The 13,899-nt window shown below is 37.2% G+C and overlaps 1 protein-coding gene across 6 annotated transcripts in view; it reads right to left on the reverse strand.

Annotated features, from left to right (window-relative positions):
• Positions 1-13,899, reverse strand: part of GRB14 (growth factor receptor bound protein 14) — a 67,284-nt gene that overhangs the window by 27,196 nt on the left and 26,189 nt on the right. For 3 of the 6 annotated variants that reach the window (XM_040602786.1, XM_040602789.1, XM_040602788.1), the window contains one exon: positions 1,159-1,315. The exons of 1 other annotated variant lie outside the window; for it this stretch is intronic. In XM_040602786.1, coding sequence (XP_040458720.1) covers positions 1,159-1,315 — 157 coding nt within the window. Of the gene's footprint in view, positions 1-1,158; positions 1,334-13,899 lie in introns of all 6 variants that reach the window. 2 more of the 6 variants (XM_040602785.1, XM_040602787.1) reach the window with 1 other exon arrangement.

Below are 13,899 nucleotides of genomic sequence, written 5' to 3' on the forward strand. Positions count from 1 at the left end.
CTAGTACAGTACCAAAGTTCAATAATAATGTGGAAACTTTGAGTGACATGAAATTAAAACCAGACTTCTTATGGCGTTTGTCTTCTAGTAGATTTTTCTGATATAATTCAAAACCAAGCACAATACAGTACTGAAACACAGTGCTGTAAAATGAAGTAAGATTGTCTGGTAAGAGTATCAGTTGAATGCTACAGCCTAGCAGTGGGCTTCTAAACTCATCCTTTGCTGAGTTAAGTCCTTCCTGTGTTCTGCACTGTTTACCTCTCTGCAAACATCTGCTTTCTTCCTATATTTAATTTGCCTTAATGTGGTTTTATACTGCAAAATTATGTCTATATACTACAAAAAAGGAACAGAGATCAGCCATTAAAATTCTAGTTGTAATCTGAAACCAAAGACTACACTACACCTTTTAAACCGTACAATAGAAAAAGAGGCTTTTTGCTACACTAAAGGAACGCTGATGATGTGGAACGGATTCAGAGTGTTTAATTTCCAATGACTTGAAATACTAAGAATAAAGTCATTTCAACTGAGTTCACTGGTCCATAACTGGGAAGTTTAGAATGATGGTTTTGTTCAGATTTTTAAGTAGTCCTGCCCCAATGTTCAGAACAAATCTGGCCAACCGATTGTACTGAAGGAAAATACTGACAGCCTACTCTGGTGTTGTTTCTGAAGACTGAGTTGTATTGTCCAGATAGAATAGCACTGTGTAACTGATTTCTGTTCTTGATGTCAGAAATTTCTCTCCGGAGTGCTGGGAGCAACAAAGATTTTATTTGCAATGAAAATAGCCCAAGTCTTGCTAGAGATAAGCAGGAAATACCAGTAAAAGAGGAAAACCTGCCAACAAGAAGCAAGGAATAGAGAGGAAGAATTTGTAGTGAGAACTTTAATGGTCAGTGTCTTCCAAATCACTCTTACAGATGCAAATAAAGCAGTGTGAAGCAAGTGTACTATGACAAAATGTACTTTATAGCTATGCCTTCCTTCAAAAAAAGAGAAACAGAAGCAACAAACCCCCAAATGAACAAATTCACACAAGCCCTCCCAGCATTTTGGTTCCAAGCCTTTGTATTACAACCGCACTTCTATGTGAAAATGAAAACCAAACACCTTATTTACTGCCATACCATTGTATAGTATTAGTCTTACCTAAACCTGTGTGGGTAAGTTGTTCAAACAGAGTCCAGCTGTGGTCATCAATATAGTGGTTCTTCAGTATCAACAGCTGACATACATCCCTGGCTGTTATATCACTTGGTACTTCCAAAGCTCTGCTACTATCATCTTCACTATACACTTTAATTACCTGCAATAAATAAAAAAGCTAGGATATCCGTAAGTTTAATCTTTGATTCATTTAGTCCAAATATGTTCCTCTTTCAGCTTCATGGCTGAGACAAGAACATATACACATAGAATGCAATACTAAAGACAGTCGTTTCTCCATAGTACAATGCTGTAAATGAGAACAAAACGTCTGCACAAAGCATATCCCACTTCTACATTTGGCTACTGGACATCCCTTCCCACAGGACACTAGACAGATTGGTGCATTCACTTTATAAAAAAATTGAAATGGAGAGGTAAATAAATCCAGTGAAACTGTACGTCCTTATATAAGCTAAAGAAGAAACCACAGAGGATAAACAATGAAACTCAAGAACTCTATGACTGCAGAACTGTAGAAAGATTTTATAAAGTTAAGAGTTAGTTCAGGGAACAGCAATCAGATTTAAGATGCTCCCAATTCCACAGATGAAGAAACAGGACATGCTACAGAGCTGCTTCAAATTTTGACAAGCAAGGACTGAAACTATGAGTAAAAAAAGGCATATGTACACACATGCACAATCAAAAACATCATACATGGAAAAGAATTACCATCATATGAGGACCAGGAAAGTAAGTAAAATGATCTAGAAGCTGTACGTGCAAAAAGCTTATCACAAAGAAGACGATTTTTATGATGTTTTACCTCAGTAGTTTTTCCCAGTTTCATTATTCTATTAAGTATTTTGGGAACAGGGGGAGGCAATACAAACTCTCACAACTTATCCTTGTCATTTTCACTTTTAAATTTCAGTTTAAAAAATTAATTTTCAACATTTTTACACGGTTTAGAGTCCTGCAGAATGGGTGTCCATTAAGTTCTTAAAAAGGTGAAGCTAAACCTGCTTGCACTTTGTTTCAAATGAAGAGGCTGAGGAAGTATAATTGCATATTGACCGTTTGAAAGAAGGCATGACCATTGAGGTATTATTTTCTGTATTTTCTTTCTGAAGGGGAATGAATCAAATAATTGAGATGAATCAAATGAATTACTGAATTGGATAGAATTGATGCAAATCACCAGTGTCTTTGTAAGTCTGCACAGTGACTAATCCCATTAAAGTCAACACAGAAGGAATTCTTTGTATAAAAGTAGACAATAATTTAATATTCCTCACAGCAATCAAGAAACTCAATACTCTTAATATCCTCTGTTTCTCATTTTTTAAAAGTAGAAAAGACAAAAAAGTGAAAAATACTAAGGCTTCTGACACAATCAGCTCGTATCTGTGGTACCGTATGTTGGAACATTAACACAGTTCCTAAAATAACAGATGTTTGAGATTTTATTATAAGCACAAAGAGACAGGTAAACATGAGCAGTAGATATAGAAGATTTGATGTAACATTAGTCTTCCCATTACTCAGAAACACATAAAGTGATCAAGTCCACAATACATCTTTTTTACCCTTTATATTTTCAAACAAGCATTTCCCCCAAAAAGCCACTCAATGTCATGAGATTGGAAAGTGAATACATGAATTTATCTTTAGGAATGGGATTTATTCCTCAGAATTTGCATTTTCCAGTAATGCGAAGTAACATTGAGCAACATTATTCCCACTCTACCAAAACAGCAAGAGTCTGAACATCCACCCCCAGAGCAGTGCCTGCTGTGTACTGTGCCAGTGGAAAAACTAAGAAGCTCGCTGGCTAGCGACAGTCTGGCTACAAACGGCAAGGAGCACAGCTGGTAGGTTAAGCTACCCTGCCTATCCTGTCTGTTGGCACAGACGTCCTCAAGACAAAGGGAGTCCAAGACGGTTTAAATTTATCTCAAAAATCCTCCCCTTGGTTTATTCAATTTATCCATATTCATCAGAATACACAACACATCTCATCTGAACGTTATGCACAAAACCTAAATGCTGTTGTAAACCCTTCATTAAACAAGTTATTACTTTAAAGACAAACAAGCACATTATTGTCAGTCAGTCCTTAATTGCTACCTTACTAAACACTTGTTCATTTCAAGCATCTAAAGAACAATCAGCAATGTATCATTGCCCTAAATTCTTCCAGCAACTCCTTCTCTAGTTTGTGCCGAAGTTAGTAAGAAAGCGAGCAAGGAGCTACAGCTGTATCTCCTGCCACCTGCTTCTCTTCCACTAACAGCAAAAATCCAGAAAAATAATAATAATAAAAAAAAATCATGTCAATTCACCCATATTTTCCAAACATCTGAACAAGGAAAAAGCACTTTAAAATGATGTAGGGATTAAAGCACACTGATGGCCTTATTCCTCTTCAAAAACCTGCTTTTCTCCATAGAACTACATATACAACAGTTCTGTTCTAGACTTTGGTCCTGTATATCAAATCAGACTGAAATCCATGATGATTTGCTCTAATATTTCAACTAATAAATTATGACAGATCAAGAGTTCCACACAAGGTTCAGCCACCCTTGCCATGACACCGATCTCCAGGATATGGCAAACACGAAACCCACACTTCTGAAGTGGTGAAAATCTCTTTCTACTCATGAATCAACCACCTCAAAGCAGAATCATCCAGAAAAAACAGCGAGATCTTCAGAAAGCTGATCTGAAGTTTCCACAGGCCTAGGCTACAGCCCAGTATTTACATTTAATACAAAAGGCAGAAAGACCACATCGCTATTGAATTCAATGACTGATACTGCCAAAGCAGCCACAACTGATGGCTATGGCTGGTTTTGTAGGATGGCTGTGCTTGGGCAGCACTCCCACTGCTGAGCAAGTGAGACCCGTAGCAGTGCAGCCTGCTTGCAGCAGGGTCTTGTTCTGCACACACAACTTAAACTTACCTACTCATCACACAGAAATGATGTTTTGCAGTTGAGGATAAACTAGCATGCTGTATTTTAATTCCTGCAGTATTTACAAGGATTCAAATATGAAAATAAAAAGAGGTGTCTGGCAGGGTGCGCTGTGAATGGGATGGAGGGCTGTACAGGTGAGTACACAAAACGGCATCCCATCACCTTGAAACATATCCTACTCTGGGCAGCACTGAAGGTCAGGGCAGCTTCATTAGCCTCTCCAGTAAACCTATGTCAGGCTGAATCTAAAAGATTTTAAAGGGTGAATTGCCAGAAAAGAGACAGACAGTATAGAACGGGAAAAGAAAGGACAGAATTAGAGCAACTTTCCTAGTATTGGCCTAGTTGATCATTGTAGGTCCCTTCCAACTGAAATATTCTGTTCTATTTCTCAATACTCTTGCAATAAAGCCAGGGTGAGAATCCACAGCAGCACCCTGGTTAGGGACCCTGCCAGCACATATTAGCAACTACAGTTTTCTCCAGGTACTCGTCAGCTTAGGTGGTGTGCTCGTTTTACAGCAAGAACACGTACAGCCCACGCTGAGGCCCTTGATGGACGATTTCTACAGAAGTTCTTTTTAAAAGGGTTAAGAGTCACAGTGCAGATGACTACACTCTTATTGCTGAAGAAATAGAAAAAGACTTTTTAAAATGCTGAAGACAGCAACACAAGTCATGATAATGAGCTGCCTGCGGCCGTTCAGCTCAGGGAGTGGGAAGCCTTGGAGGTGGCCTTGGACTACAGGAGCACAGCTAGAACAAAACAAAACAACACAGCAAAAAAACAACCCGGGAAAAAAACCAAGTTTATATTCTCTGTGAGTATTCTCACTTGGCTTTCTCAGTATAGGGAAATAAATCCTGCACAAGACTAGGACAACAGATCCCCCAGCTCACAGCTATGACATGTGCTACCTTATAAAACCCAAATGCTGTCCCCTTTTTCTCTTCCTTGCAAGGGATTCAGATACAGCAGGAGACAACAGACAGGCAGTCACCTAATAGACCCTTCTGAACTGTTAAGAGTTTTAGTTTAATGAATTGAATGTGATGGTGTAAATCTCATCAGTTAAAGTGACCTTTGAGGGTTTTTTTAATTAGAAAACGTTGGTTAGTCTGTACTTTCTGCTGTGTTTGAAGCAGTCTTTTGTAGGATTTGCTGGGAATGTATTTGTTCCAAGAGAACTGGATCAGATGAGAAAGGATAAATTCAACATCCCATTTTTTCCTTGGAAATATGTTGCAATAAATACTTCTTTTCCCAGAAGCAGCGGATGCTCCAAGAATTAAAGAGTGGCAGGATTATGGTTAAGATGCAGTTATACTGACCTCCTATAGAGATAAGGAAGCTTGAGTGACCACTTCTTTTTATCTACTAGCAATTATCATCATGCATTAGGCTGGCCAGTCATCTCCATTCTCTTCCATTTTTACCCCTGAAAACTCATCTGAGAAGCACCACATAAGAAAAGAGCTGCTAATTATGAAAAAGCTGTCATTACAGTTTTTGTTACCGTACACTCTCAAGCTTTCTTCTAAAGCAAGCTATTTAACTTCCTTTGATTATACCGATTAGTGGACAGTTAGAAAAAGTTGCCTCCGCAGCGCTCAAATCTTCTTTCCTGACTAATTTGTAAATACAAGGAGATTTTAGTTCTTCCTAAGGCCAGAAAAAGAAATGTCTCAACAGCTTCCATTTAAGCTACTGGAAGTAAGAAATCAGCAGCTCCAAGGTCTTCTTATAAGAGGAAAACGCGAAGCTGATCATGACAAGCAATCAATCATTTTCATTGCCTATGAGAGCAGGCAAGGAGGTACAGCTTTCCTACGTGTCTTCTTTCCATTTTTCAACATACTAAAAATCAGCCAAGAGCCCAGAATTATGTGTAATGCATCTTTATCCCTCAAAAAAATTTTTGTAAGAAATGTTGCTTCAAAATAAAATATATTGTTTGTCTTTCACTAGTCATCTGAACTCAGAATGTAAAATCAATGTTGACAAATACAACCTACTATTTAACACAGAAAAGGAAAAAGGAGACCCTAGGTTTTATACTACAAAATAACCTTAAAGAGCAAAAGTAATCAGAAATTGTTTAAAGGAATAAGTAAAAGAGCACATAAGGTAATCAGTGTGGGAGGAGGGAGGAGCAAGAGAAGGCTGGACTTTACTCCCCCGAGTCTTCTTCCACACTCAATCATCATCTCTATTACAACAACTAAATAAAGTGTTTCTTCATAGACTTTTAAGAGACGGTGTCCAAGTCTGGTTCTTCAGAATCTTCAAGCCATCTGTTTTGGAAGTTCCAATCTGCAGTAACAGCGCAAACATATGGGAAGACCATACACTGCACTGGGGAATTTCAAATTTCAAACTAAGTCCTAACATGTGAAAAAAAGCCAGGTATATCCGGCAGAAAAAGAACCACTCAGCACATGGAATCCATATTTAGGTACCTACATCACAGTGACCTGACATTTACATGATTCTTAATGCTCCTGTACAGACATTAAGACATTTGGATGATCAGCACCTTTAAAAAAAAAAAATAATCAGGTCACTTGTATTTATAAAGATATAAGCACCTAACTTTATCTTACCACTTCTACAATTATTTTTCCCCCATGAATAAAACATTGCACATTTTGTACTTACATTACAATTTCAGTCACATTTATATTAAATGCACCGTTATTGTATGCAAAACCAGGCATTAAAAAGCCTTTCGCTCCAGGGTGCCATACCTCCCCTGAGATCCTGCCTGATACCATGCTAACCTCTGTTTTTACTGTTAACCAGCAGGCTATTCGCCTGAAGCATTTGTTCTCCAACTTCCAGCCTTGCCCCCTGCTAGACAAAGTTTTTTGCTTATTGATATTGGCAGAGGGTAGGGGAATTTGGAGTGTATTTGAACTACAACAGAAGCACTTAGAAATTTCTAACATTTTGAACTATTTTAAAACTGCTAGCAATAGTCTGTCCTGGTTTTAGAGAGAATCAGCAAAATTCCACATTCATAAAAATATTTAAGGGTAGGATAACTCACAACTAGTTTAAAAAAAAAGTATGTGAATGAAGTTTACTGTTTTCATTATCAGGTGTGAATGCAAGACTTTCCTTTTTAAATACCCCAGCCTACAGTTAAAAGGCCAGCCTCCAATATTTCCTCCAAAGGGAAGATTTCCAGGACAAACAGATTCTCACAGTTTGCAAAAATCTAATTCTGTCATAAAATTAAAAAAAAAAAAAAGGTGCACACAATGATAAACGCCATGATAGCTGCTCATTGTAAAGCAACTATTTTCTCAATTGCCACAAAGGAGTCTTCCAAAATTTGTCCTGTACATGTCCCTGTGAGGAATGAACAGAGAGAACTGAAGCACAGACACAAAACAGAGGACTTGTTAATATTTTAGGTACCCAAATCCAAAATGGTGCTCACTAAGCCTGTGAACCTCTCTTCTGATGAGGGTTCACAAGGCACCACATGATTTCTGCGCAGACTTGTCAACGTGTGTAGTGAGGCAGGTATGAATTGCCACCCAGTGATTAGGGACAATTAGCTGGAAGCCTGTCCATAGGAGAAGAGGGCAAACCTGAGTTCCAGCACATAATCCAAAACACAAATTTATGTAAAATACAGTTCCCAGCGAATTCTGACTTCTTATTTGGAACACAGGATAGCTTCAAGAGGCAGAAGCAACACTGCTCCCATGCAGAAAAATATACAGGATATACATACAGTAGCTTAGGTGACATAAGCATTAGACTTAAAATTTCTGTAATGCATAGACTCCATGTATTCCTATCGATTTCAGGAAGGGAAATTTTAAGATCCTGTTGCCAGCAACATTTTCTGTTCTGTAGATCCAACATTCTAGAATACCTTGCTTTCTTCTCAAGGTACAAAATAGAAAATTATAAAAAACAGCCAAAATAGGCAGATTGGACACTTTAGAAATCACACAAAATGAAACATAACTATAATCTTCTTCAATGGACCCATCAGGGGTATTAAGGAAAAGTTAAGCACCTTGTACAGCTTATGAAGCCATATATTGAAGACTTGGGAGATCAGTTTAAAGAAGGTAAGCCAAGTCACTGATTACAAGGATAGCAAACGTTAAAGAACAAAGTAGTTGCCTGAAGCTGGAGGAGCTGTTCTTCCACGTGACCAAAAGAGAACTTTGTATACACTTACCTATTATTGATAGATTGAGGTATGGCCCCACAAGCACTAAAAGATATAAAACCACGAATAATCCATTATGTCTGCCTTGCAATGAAGCCAAAGTGCCGAGAAACGAAGAGCAAAGTCTAGGAAAATTGCCTACCTTTCCTACCACCACCTAGAAAAATCTCATACTGTTTCCAAAATCTAACCTTTTTTAAAATGACATTTCAAAGAGCAAAAATGTCAAATTTCCAGCCTGTATTGAAATATAAGACCACTGACAAGCTTAATTTCTCCAGCAGTTCATTAATTTGTAGCCACAAAACACAACAAATTTTTTAGACCTAAATATTCTGCTAGAAGGTATTAAAAAAATATTTACTTTCACACTAACAGTATGTACACATTATCAAAAACAATATCTATTCATTTTCTGTAGTAGTCTTCTGATAGTTTACTATGGCACTATGTCAGCTGTCTATATCATATAGCACATACAGTCACTACCCTCCTCCAGACTCTTTGTACAGACTCTGTGCCCTACCTAATCCAGCACCAGATTGACCATCCCATGAATGAAAAAAAATCCCTCCAAAAAAAAGTGGAACTAAATAGCAATGTGAAGAAGTAACAAAAAATATTTGAGATTACCTATGGGCAAAAAAGGTCCAACTCTTAGTTTAAAAATAAATATTTGCCATCTGACTTTGGGTAAGTCAGTATTAGTACCTCAGTTTCCTTTTTGTAAAATGGGGCAGGGGAACGGAAATCTGTTTCTGTACAGCAGGGTAACAGATTGAACTCATTAAGATTTGTAAAGCAATTAGACTTCCTCATATGACTGCTGCTTTAGATGTGTAAATATGTTGTATTATAAAAAGGGAGGTTAAATTATGCACATCTCCAAATTATAATAAGCTATCTGCAAAAATATACCAGCAAAGTTCTTTCAAACAAATGGTATGACAATCACATTATGATATTAGAAAAAATGGCAGAATGAGGACAATGCTGACATGCAATCATCTCAAAGACAACGTCAGTAAAACTGAAGAGAAACAAGGTTTTAAAGACAACAGGAAAGTTAAAATATAAATATAATTATTTAATCCTGAATTTGATCATTCACTTTTTCAATATTGGTCAACAGAAGCAAAATATAAATAGCAATAAAATAGTTATGGAATATTTCATTTCTCTGTATAAAACTGAACAAAAGGCAAGGTCTAGAGAAAGCAACTTCCATGCTTTGGACAATTAACTCATAGTACAATGACTTTTAGAGCAGAAAATGAGATTATTGTTAACTATACGATAGCTGTAATTATATGATACTTTGCTCAAAAGGTTACTATAATTAGAGAATTAAAGAACAGCTACATCATGAAGTTCAACATGTTTTAAGTAAGAACTGCAGTAATAAATACCATGTAGATCAAACATAGAAAGTGACAGATTTATCACCATGTGTAAGGACAGAAAATAAAATTGTCTCAACATCACTGTTTCGTGACCGCCATTTTCCTGTTGATCTACTTTGTGACCACAACATCCTGTTGTTGTTGTGAAAGAGCCTCCGACGGGATGGCTGCTGCCGGAGACACACGGGCCGGCAGAACCGGGGCTGGGGAGCCAGCATGGTAACACATGGGCGCGTGGGCAAAAATGGTGCGAACTGAACTGTTTCAGAGAACTGGGCGGTTTTTCGGGGAAATGGTGTGGACTGAAACCTATAACTGCTGGGGCTCCGCTCACTCTGGTGCTTGGAGGCTCGGAGCACTCCACGGGCTTCACCAACTCCACCTGCTCCACCCACTCACCTCCACAGAGTCTGGGACTTGGACAACCACACTGAGACAAAACATCGCTGGAGTCCTATTGGTGGTGGTGAATAGATGCACCTCTCAAGTTCTCTTGCTTAGGGATTCTGACTTTCTCTTTCTCTTCCTCTCTGTCCTATCGCAAGTATCAGTTGTTGTGGAGAATAAAACTTGTAAGGTTGTATGGCATCTGGCCTCGTTTGTGCCTTAATCTCGCTCTTGGGATTGTTTAAGAACCGTCCCTGATACGGACTTCCGATATCAGATCGGGACACACCATCAACAGCCATTACCACAATAAAGAACCAAATCAGGAGTAAGAAATGCAAAGGGAACTACAGAAGTAAAAAACACACTAAAGTCCTTAAATAGGATGCACGTTATTTATATGCACAATATTATAAGGAAAGGTGGGGGTGGGTGGGACATTTTATTTAAATAGAGAGTCTCAAATTATTCTGCCTTACCAGAGATATTTTTCAGATTACAGAGATTCTAAACAAAAGCAGCTAAAAAGGCATTTCAAGTACAACTAGTAAGATGTGTATGAATAACTAGAAAACTGTGAGGAAATTTAAACATCAGCAGCAAAAATTTCAAATAATACAACTCCATGGAATAGCAGAAATGAAAGAAAATTAGCAGGTTTTCCAAATGATTAAACAGTCAAAAGATCACTTATACAAGATAAACACACTGCAGAGCAGCTAAATGATTTACTTGCATTAATTATTCACAATGGATATGTAAGAACATGTTCACAGATCTACTCTTTACAGGTGAAATAAAATTGCCAGTGTAAACAGTGGGGACACTGGAAATGAAAAGGCAAAAAACAAATATATATATATATATATATATATATATTAAAAAAAACCACCTTTAACTAAACAAGGTTATACATTCTAAAATTTAAAGAAATTAAATGCCAAACCTCAGTCTGTCCTAACATCAATAGAAATAGAGACTTAGGTTCCATCTATTACTTCATCTGATGTGCATAGGGTATAAACCTCTTTTCAGTCCTGAGAAAGAGGCAAAGCACAAAAAAGGAGAAAGGGCTAATGTGTCAGATTATTATTGGGGTGTAGCATTGCGAATTTGTGAGCCCCCATTGCCAGGCAGATAGGTAAGAATCTACTAATATTACCTGTATCTGTCTCTTCCTAGAAGAAAATCCATTCTTAAATTTATGAAAACTTTTCCTCATCTCATTCACAGCAGTCACTAGAATGGTTTAAAGTAATCATCATACTTCTGAAAAATCTCAGTGGGGTAATGCAGTTCACATTGATCTGGATCAATAACTTTTCCCAAGTCCTTTGAAAGAGGAGCTATTATGAAGATTAAACAGTTACAGAGTGAGAGACTGCAAAATAAAGATACACTAAAAATGAACTGTTCATTTTTAGAACAGCTGGCTATAGTCAAGTAATTTCTGACTCTTATTCATACTAACCTTAAATCAGAGTGGAGAGCCTATGTCTTACACGCCATGATAGAAATAAGTCTTAGTTATTTTTCATTACACTATTGAGTAATGTTAAGTGCGTACATTAACATCTGAGACAAAGCTACACAAAAAACCTCTTGGCCCTGGGAAAAGGTAAAAGTTTCCCTATTCCTGTCTTCTATGTACCACTTACAGACAGACATCAAATCAAATGTAGGTCACTTCTCGGCCTCAGTGCACAGTACACAAGGCTCCCCACTTAAACCTAAAGCTGGTACACAGACATGTAGATCTCTATTAGGAAGACAGGAGAGTTTTACATCTCCATATTCACTATTAAATGAACAAATAGATAGATAGATAGACAGACAAACAGGTAGGTAATGATGACAATCCAGTGAAACTTGGGTAAAATTCTTTAACCGAGGGAAGTAATTGTAAAACTCAGTGGTAATCCAATTTCCAAACATATTTGTATGCAAGCTATTCTCCCTTCCAACCACGCACCACCACTCCTTAGTGTCAGAATCACCATGCTCTTTCATATAGTTGGGTATGTCCAACCAACACTACCCACAGTACAAAGCTTAAGTTATTTAAGCTAAATGTACATGTTTTATGACCCACTATCTTCACTCGGAGCTTGGCGTTTCTCATGAAATCCATAGAAAAATGCTGAAATAACTAGCAAGGTACAAAACTCATCTTGGTAGTGACTAAGACTTTCATATTTTTCTCCCAAACCAAGTCCTTTATGAAAAAAGTTCAAAAGCCTTATTGTTCAATTTAAAGAGATCAATATTCAGACTGGACTTGATTATTGCATTAAGATTAATAATAGTGTGCTTTTATGTGAATTTATCTTCATTAAAAGTTAATATAGTGGAAATTAACAGCTTATTAACCCTCTTAGTAAACTTATGGTATTTAGCATCTTCAGTCCTTTGCTTCCACACTGCCTGCAAAGTCTTAACTTTACACAGGTTTTATATGTTTACTAATAATACACAGCTTTACACTTTACTATATACAATAGCAACATTTAGAATGTGCTTACCATATACTGATGGAAAAACATCCAGTCAGACTAACTACACTTAGAAAGAGGAAGGGGATGAAAATTCATACTAGACGATTCAAAGAATATGACTTGAAGGAGGAACTTCATTATTTCTTATTAAAAAGAAAAAAATTTTGTGAAATAGAAATGAACAGAAAATGAAAAAGTTCCCAGTGCACCAGTGTTCTTTATCTAAATATCCAAATTAGCAATATGGTAGAAATTATCCACATACTACTGTACATTCCAAGAAAGTTATGTATGAAGACTGGGGGAGAAAGAAATTTAAATACAAAGCCACTAAAATACACTTCTGGTTTTTTTGCTTTCTGCGTACAACAAAGTGCAGGGCAGAACATTATCAGCCTCAAGTCTGAATAGCTTGTCCCTATTTATGTCAAAGCACTAACATTATTTAAATGAGGCTTTCTGCATTTAATAGCACGGTTTGTCCAACATATCCTTTGCTTGTCAGAGATAAATAGAATGCTGTGTTCCAGCACCAGAGAAAGCAAATCTGTTACTGTCACATTCTGGCTGCACTCTATGTTTCTGAAGAGATACCACCTATAAAAAGAAGTACCTATTGTTTCTACCAGGTTTTTCACACTATGTTGTTGGTTTCTCAGAGAGCAGATCTCTTGATGAAGCTGAAAAACACCAAGTCTCTGAATGACACCATTAAGAGACCCATTCCTTTCCCATTTCCTCTGCAGCAGTCCTAAAATATTTTTTTTAATAAAAAAAATATTTTTTTTCTTAAAACGTTCTTTCACTTTTACAATTTCATACAGAAGTTGTGGCTTGAACTACAACACAGCTTCTGAGTGAAGAATGCCTTTGTCATCACATCCATATTGCCATGGAGGTCACTAGAGGAGAAAGAAATGTAGACTCTGTAAGGCTAAGTGAAATTTAGTTTTTTAGCTAAAGAACATAGAGTTTGGAAATTTTCTCAGAATTTCTGAAGTGATGCAAGGAATGTTCAGAGCAAATATGACAAAGGCTATGTAGGTTAGCCCACTATAATAAATAGTTGTTTTGTTTTATAATGCTGAAGCACTTTGCCATTTGATATAAGACCAAAAACACTGCTTTGCTGGATCAGGCTACAACATACTTCCAGCCCACCACTGTCTCTGGGTATCTGTTTCTAGTCACTGATGGTATATAACAGTAAGATTTAACTGCTGTAACATAGCTGTTCTGATAGAACATTTTGTCCCTCAGCACTTTTCAACTTGTC

Source organism: Falco naumanni, chromosome 8 (genome assembly GCF_017639655.2).
Source record: "Falco naumanni isolate bFalNau1 chromosome 8, bFalNau1.pat, whole genome shotgun sequence".
Classification (NCBI taxonomy): domain Eukaryota; kingdom Metazoa; phylum Chordata; class Aves; order Falconiformes; family Falconidae; genus Falco; species Falco naumanni.